Below are 7,415 nucleotides of genomic sequence, written 5' to 3' on the forward strand. Positions count from 1 at the left end.
GAAGGGGAAGGATTTATTCGCAGGGGTGGGAGCCAGGGAAAGCATCTCCCACTCTCCAGATGCTGCTCCCCAGGTATCAGTAAGTGGCATGGAGACAGGGAATGGCAGTGGCCTGTCCCCAGCAGGGACAGAAGGGCTGGAGTGACGGGTTTGTGGGAACAGCACTCGCAGGGGCGTTTGCTGGAGCTGAGCACAGACATCTCATCCTCAGTTCTGCCAAACTGACTCTGAGCCAGTCACACCTGTGAAAGCCTTTGTGCTGAATTTGAGGCTGCGAGTGTCCCACTGCCCACCCCAAAGCCTTTGGCCAGGCTGCATCCTGGGATGAAACTCGCTGGCCTGGGTTGGAAGGGACCATCCCTGCCATGGGCAGGGACACCTTCCACTGTCCCAGGCTGCTCCAAGCCCCAATGTCCAGCCTGGCCTTGGACACTGCCAGGGATCCAGGGGCAGCCCCAGCTGCTCTGGGCACCCTGTGCCAGGGCCTGCCCACCCTCACAGGGGAGGTCATTAGATTGACAGGGAAAATGAAGGAATAATAGGAAATAAAGAATTAAGGAAAACAAAGGTGTGATATCTGTCATCCTCTTTAGCAGCCATGATTTGTTTCTCTCCTCATTTCAAGACCTGACACAAGATACCAAGGACAAAGCTGGTATCAAATCCCTCCCTATCCAAATGCTTGGGATGCTGTCAGGGGGGATTTACCTTCAGGAAATTTAGGGGCTGTGTGGGTGCCCACAAGTTGGGTGTTGCTGTAAGAGGTGCCACAAGGGCAGGAGCTCTCTGAGTGCGGTTTTCCTCTGCCTCCTTTGTGCAGGACCCGCACCAGCTGCATTCCAGGATGGAACTCTACGGCTATCCCTTAAAAGCCAAGTTTAACCAGCCACGGCCACCACCTCCCAAGGTCCTGCCGGCCACCAGCACCATGACCACCAGCTACAAGAACCGCATTCCCTACCATCCTGAGAGCTTCAGCATGCCATGGATGCCCAACTCCTACTACAAAGCAGCTGCCCTCAACCCAACCTTGTCTCCCCTCACTGAAAGCTTCCCGGGGCTTCCCCCCACCAAGATAGTTCCTTTTATTTCCGAGAGACCCAATGGCATCTTCAGCCAGCACTCGCTGGATGACTGGCACAGGTCCAACATGACCAACTACAAGGAGTCGGAGACCACCCGGCACAACGCGGAGCGCCTGCGGGCCGACCTGACCCGCACCATCAAGGACGTGTACCAGCAGGCCAGGAGGACCCAAGGGGAGAGCACCAAGAACCTAGGAGAGCGCGTCAATGACATAGAGTACTGGAAATCCGAGCTCTGCATCGAGTTGGATGCCATGATCAGGGAAACCAATTCCCTGATGGACATGCAGAAACGGCTGGAGAGAGCCTTGGCCGACACCGAGGGCCCCTTCCAGGTAGGGACCCTGCAGCCCCCAGCCCAAACATCTGCAGCCACTCAAACCTCTCATAAAGTTCATCCCAGCTCTGTAACACTGGAAAGTTTTCATGAGGAGCCCATTAGTTGAGTCAGTGGTAAACAAATCCCCTGCATCTGCTGCGTCCCCCTCCAGCACATGCTGAGCACATCACATCACTGCAGTGTTGGTTTAACCAAATATTTCCCTATCCAAAATCCCGGTTTGGGACACAGAAGCCCATGTCTTACTACGAGGCTCTGAGGAGGTCGACAGTGAGCCTGACACAGGTCCCTGCATTCAGCTGTGGTGGCCCAGGGACACGCAGGCTCCGTGCTGATGTTGCACTCGGCTGCTGCTGTCAGCTCACCCAGCTGCCTCGGGCAGCTTTTCCCAGGCTGCCATCCCTGTGCCCACCGGAATTTTCTTTTCCTGCATTCCCTGACATGGGCACTGTCCCTGCAGGGAGCCCTGCCCCTGCAGCCAGCACTGATGTCATGACATGTCCCCACCAGGTCGCTCACAAGTGTTTGCTCAATCGGGAGAAGAGGATGGGCATCGACCTGGTCAATGACGACGTGGAGAAACAGCTCATCACAGTAAGTTTGGCAGCACACATCATGTGTCAAAGTTATTTTTACCTAAACTCCCCTGAACAAGTTTGGCAGCCCTATTCCCTCACTGGCTCTTCAGTGCTGGTGAGGTGCTAAATTCTTCAACTCTCCAAACCTGCTGGGGCAGGGGCTGGTGTTCCCAGCCAGCAGTGTGTCCACAGGAGAGGAAGGAAGAGCTGGAAACCAGCCGGGTTTGTGTGGCTTATCAGGGTCCTCTGTCCCTCTTTGAGGAGTCTGTGAGATGGTCCTGCCTTTCAGAGTCCTGCCAGCACAGACCTCTGTTTATTTATCTGATCAGTCTCTGTATCTATAGCACATTCTATATATTACACACACACGCAGATGGAGTGGCAGGGTGTGCCCAAGAGCTCGTCTGCTTTCCCCAGCTATATTAGGTGGGCTAATAAAAGATATTCATTCCACTTCCCCCAGCTCTGCTTTGCTCAGGGCAGTGTGGCTGCAGCAGGACTGTCGCTCTGTGTGCTCAGGCAATGGATTTGATAGAAATCATAGAAACCTGCACTCCTGCCTGCCTTTATCTAGGCTGCTTTAAATCATGAATTAAAAGCAAACATGAGGAGAGCTGGCACAGCAAATGGGATCCTAATGCAGGGTACAGCGAAACAGAATCACTGCAAAAGCCTCACAAAACTGGGAAGGAAATTGCAGCCCCTGGGCCTGTGAAGTCACTGCTCTCTTAGAAGATGTTTTGTTATGAGTCAGGCCCTGAAAATTTAAATGATTAATTTAAAAGTCCTGAGGGTTTAGGAAAATTATCAGAGCTGGTATCTCCATAATGCCATTTGGGTTTTTAAGTGTTTGGGATGCATTTAGGTGTGCTTTCAGCTGGCTCCTGCAGACAGGAGGATTGAAAATCCCTGGGTTTGGAGCACTGATCACCAGCCTCTGGAAACCTTCACGGGGGCATTAGGCTTGTGCTGGAGTCAAGGGAGCCGAGAGCAGCATGAGCCTTCCTCCAGGGGAGCTGAACCCTGCCTAGAACTGACTGGGGATTTACACCAAAGTCCTCTTGTCCCATATGGATGGGATTTCTTGTGGGGAAGAAAATGCCCTGGGACTGGGGATGGGGATGCATGGCACTGCTGGCCCAGGGTATCACTGTGCCTGTTCACATCAGGTCAGGATCTGGCTCTGTCTCCCTGTGATGGAACCAAGCAGCCCTGGCCATTGATGTCAAGATGAAAAAACTTGGGAACCCACCCTGAAAGTGCTTTCAGAGACCTTGGCCGTGGCCACAGCCCCCTCCTGTCTCCTGCTGGTGCCTGGCCATGGCTCAGCTGCACAAGCACTGGGGCTGGGGGGCCCTTCCTGCAGCCCCTGTTTGCTGTGGGGGAAAGGGAAGCCCTTGCTGTGTGCGAGGCTGGAGAGGCCCGAGGGGAGCAGTGCCCCCGATGTCTGAGCACCGAGGCTGATGGGGTCTGTTCTGCCTTCGCCCAGGAAATCAAGACCATCAGGTCCTGCCGGGAGAGGATACAGCAGTGCCTGGACACGGTGAATTGCCAGCTCATGTAAGGAGGGCTCTGGGCCCCTGCTGCAGGGCTGATGTGCAGCTGTGCCTTGGCCCCCCAGCCGACCCCTACTGCCCCTGCTGCCTGCGGTTAAAGCCCTGCAGGCTCCACGGGAGGCAGGCAGAGATGCTCCGGGAGCTGCAGGGGAATGGGATGGGCAGGAAACCATCCCACGCCTCCATCCCGACTGAGGCCTGCACTTCGTGTGTTCCAGGTGCAACAAGGAGGCCCGGCAGGAGCTGGAGAAGGACCTGGCTGACAAACAGATGGGCCACCACATCGACAGCAAGTGCTACCAGCTGAAGAACACCTCCAGAGGCATCCACTACTACAAAGGCGTGGAGAGGGTCGATGCCACGTGAGCACTGGGGGCCCTGGTGGGCACAGAGCCTGTCCCGGGCAGGGAGCTGGGATTTCCCGGCCCACTCTGAAGGCACATCCATCCCTCCTGGAGACACGCACCTCCAGGGCTCATTTCCCTCTGGTCTCTCCAGGGGGAGAAGAACCCTCTGCTTTCAGATGGATGCTGAGCACCCGGCAGGCGAAATCGAGCCCGAGCTAATTAAACATTAGATCAGGGCTCAGAGCTCAGCCTGCAAACAAATTCAGCCCAGCACCTCTGCACAGCTCATTAAGTTCATGCATATTTTCAAAGATGTGTCAGTGCTTGCCTGAGTGCTCCTCACTGATGGAAAGTCTGGGGGCTCACCCCTGCATGGAGAGGGCCTGGCAGGGAGCCGAAATGACCCAGAAAATAAAGAAGTGAGAGCGTGGTCCTGCAACAGAGTTCAGCTGCCTTTGAGTGCCAGGAATTCAGCTTTGGCTCTGCAGTAAATGAATAGTGACCTAACCCAGCACTCCCAGAGAGATGCCCTAAGTGGCAAAGGGCTGAGAGAATAAATCTGCTCACACACACCCATGAAGTTTATGGAGAGACACAGATTGATACCATTTTTTTAATGGTTTGAATAATTATTCACAGTAGAGCTCAGACACATTTAAACAGGCAAATGGATTGCAAAGGATTGAGGCTAAAATTCAGAGGAGGGTAAAATGTGCCGAGAATCAGCAGGTTTTAAATGGAGCTTATGTGGTATTTAAGTCTTTTGTTGACCTTGTTCTGGACTACTGCACAGGCAGGAACTTCATCCCAAATGCACAGACAGGGAACGGAGTGGGATCTAAAGCTTGTTCGGTTTAGTGGGAGACTGAGATGGGCTGTGAGCAAAAGGAATTGACTGAATTGTGATGTGTGTGTCCTCATGAGGCTGGGAACTCCTTGGCCCTTGATGCCTCGAAGGTGTAAATAGGAGCTCTGACTGGAATCTCTGTTTTTTATGGGAGAATCTTTTGTTTGTCTGAGCTTTCACAAGCTGTCTTCATGAACATGCCCTCATTTGATAAATATCATCAAACAAACAGGGTCCAGATGTTTCACTTCCATGTAATTTAATTAAGAGCGCAGATGTCATTTGCATCAATCTCCACCCAGGCTCAGCAGCGCGGGTTTGCCAAGGGCCTGTCCTCTCCCCCCGCAGGGTCTCGGTGCCAGAGACGTGGGCCAGGTTCACGGACAACAACATCTTCCGCTCGCAGAGCGCGCGCGCGACCTCGGCCAAGCTGCGCGCGAGCACCGAGAGCCTCCTCATGGGCACGGCCGACGAGATGTGGCGTCAGTTCAGCAAAGTCAACGACGCCTTCACCAGCCGCATCACCGAGACTGCCAACGCCAAGAGCAAGATCCAGACACACCTGGCCAAGGTACCCGACCCCGCCCTGGCGCTGCCGCTGCCACTCGACTTCCTCCCAAGGGATGGTCAGTTATCCGTGGGCTCCCTGCCCTGCTCTGCCAGATCAGTGCTGGGACCTGCCTCGGACCAGTGGGACTCATGGAAAGCTCCCTGGCAAGGCCTCAGACTGGTTAAGTTTGCAGCACTGGGGGCTGATGCCACATCCTTAAATGAGGAGCCATTAAAACCTTTCCCTCTGTCAGCTGATGGATGATCAGTTCTTGCAAGCAGCAATTTTGGGAAGCTGGTAATTCAACACATCCATCACTGCTCCTAAACCTCCTCTGCTCCTAAATCTCTGATGTGACAGCAAGAGCAAAGAGATTTTCCCTGAAAACTCTGCTGGATCTGTGCCTTGATGTGGCAGAGCAATGGTGGCCTGAGCCCAGGGGCTGCTTATTGAACTTGGGTTTTTCTGCACAAACAGAGAAAAGGGAATGATGGGATCACTTGAGAAGATATTTTTTCACTGATACCCGTGTCTCTGTTTCACCCCAGACACGGCAGGAAATCTTCCAGATCGAGACGAAGATCCAAGTCATCCAGAAGGCCATAAGGGACAAAGAGGTTCAGTTAAAGGTGGCTCAGACCCGGCTGGATGAGCGCACGAGGAGACCCAACGTGGAGCTGTGCCGGGACGCTGCCCAGATCCAGTACGGCCGGGCTGCAGGGCTGCCAGGGCTCGGGGAGACACTCAGGAGCATCTCTGCATGACAAAATTGCTTTTTCCCCCTAAATATTCCTTCCATGGGTGCCCTGGTAGAATCTAAAGCACTGAGCAGATGTCCCAGCCTCTGGGTGCTGGGAGAGCTCTGCACCTGCGACGGAGGCTGGACACCACGGCCGGGTCCAGCCTGATGCCACCCCATGAGGGGCTGGAATTTTCCCACTTGGGTAAACCTCATCTTCTCTCCTGTCTCATCCAGGCAGCTGGATGTGCTCAGTTTTGAAGGATAAGCCCTTACTTGCTGTGTGTGCATCCTGTGCAGGACCCCTGCACAGGGAAATCCAGGAGGGTGAACCAACAAAGCCACAAACCCAAACAGAAACGGGAAACCACAGCTGCTCATTCCTGTTCCTGGTGGCGCGAGCTGCTCTGGCAGACATGGCTGAACATATCCAGAGCTTTGGAACAAACTTCTCCATTCCTCCCAATGGAGGTCGGGAGGAGCTCTGCCCTTGGCTTTCCCATACCAGGAATGGGGCGCTGGCTTCAGCCTGGGTGTGCTGATGGAGGAAATCTGTGCCCAGAGGGCCCATCTGGATGGGCACCGCCCCGTGGTGGGGCTCTAACGGGGTCCCGCTGTTTTCCAGCCTTGTCCGAGAGGTCAACGAGATCAACGAGACGCTGCGGAACCTGCACCAGTGCCTGCGGGCCTCCGAGGACATGCTGCAGATGCTGGTGCGCTCCAAGGGCGTCCTGGAGCACGACCTGGTGGTCAAGAACAACTCCCTGTTCATCGACCAGGAGCGCTGCATGGGGATGCGCAAGAGCTACCCCAGCACCGTGCAGATCCTGGGGTACGTCTCCGCAGGACTCACCTGAGCGCGCAGCACCGACCGCGGGACACGTTCCCGCTTTCCCTCAGCTTCTTTGCCAATACATTGTTGCAATTTCACAAACGTGTTTGGATGTCATTTCCTGATGTAAACTCCGGGCAGAAATTAAATGAGTGTTTTGTTTGTTGGGTTACCAGGATAATTTTTTTCCTTGGTATTTTCTCTTTCACTGTGTGCCAGGAAGGAGCTGAAAATATCCTGTATGTCACCAAATCCACCCATGGGGACCCATCCCTGCCCTTCCAGTCTGTGTTTTCAGGAGAAAAACTGTTGCATCTTCCTCCTTTGGAGTGTGTGTGATGTGGAAAAGGCACAAGGGGAAGTAAAGCCACTTGTCAGAATAATGAACTGCTGACATCCATGATGGACTTTTAATGGTGCAGCAGAAGACACACAAACTGTCCCGGAAAGAGTTGCAGTTTGTGCTGTTCCTAAAATAGAAAAATGTGCCTTTTAAGCTGATTTCTAATGATAATTGTCTTGCTTTTGAAAAATGTTAAAT

At 53.8% G+C, this 7,415-nt stretch overlaps 1 protein-coding gene across 1 annotated transcript; it reads left to right on the forward strand.

The window, feature by feature from the left end:
- Positions 1 to 844: 844 nt before the first annotated feature.
- TEKT3 (tektin 3) lies at positions 845 to 6,899 on the forward strand. Its single transcript, XM_069032650.1, has 7 exons — positions 845 to 1,420; positions 1,936 to 2,019; positions 3,493 to 3,563; positions 3,778 to 3,921; positions 5,102 to 5,324; positions 5,852 to 6,006; positions 6,668 to 6,899. Exons 1-7 carry the CDS (start codon positions 845 to 847, stop codon positions 6,897 to 6,899), a joined length of 1,485 nt encoding a protein of 494 aa, XP_068888751.1.
- The last annotated feature ends 516 nt before the right edge of the window (positions 6,900 to 7,415 follow it).

This window comes from Aphelocoma coerulescens, chromosome 18, assembly GCF_041296385.1.
Source record: "Aphelocoma coerulescens isolate FSJ_1873_10779 chromosome 18, UR_Acoe_1.0, whole genome shotgun sequence".
Classification (NCBI taxonomy): domain Eukaryota; kingdom Metazoa; phylum Chordata; class Aves; order Passeriformes; family Corvidae; genus Aphelocoma; species Aphelocoma coerulescens.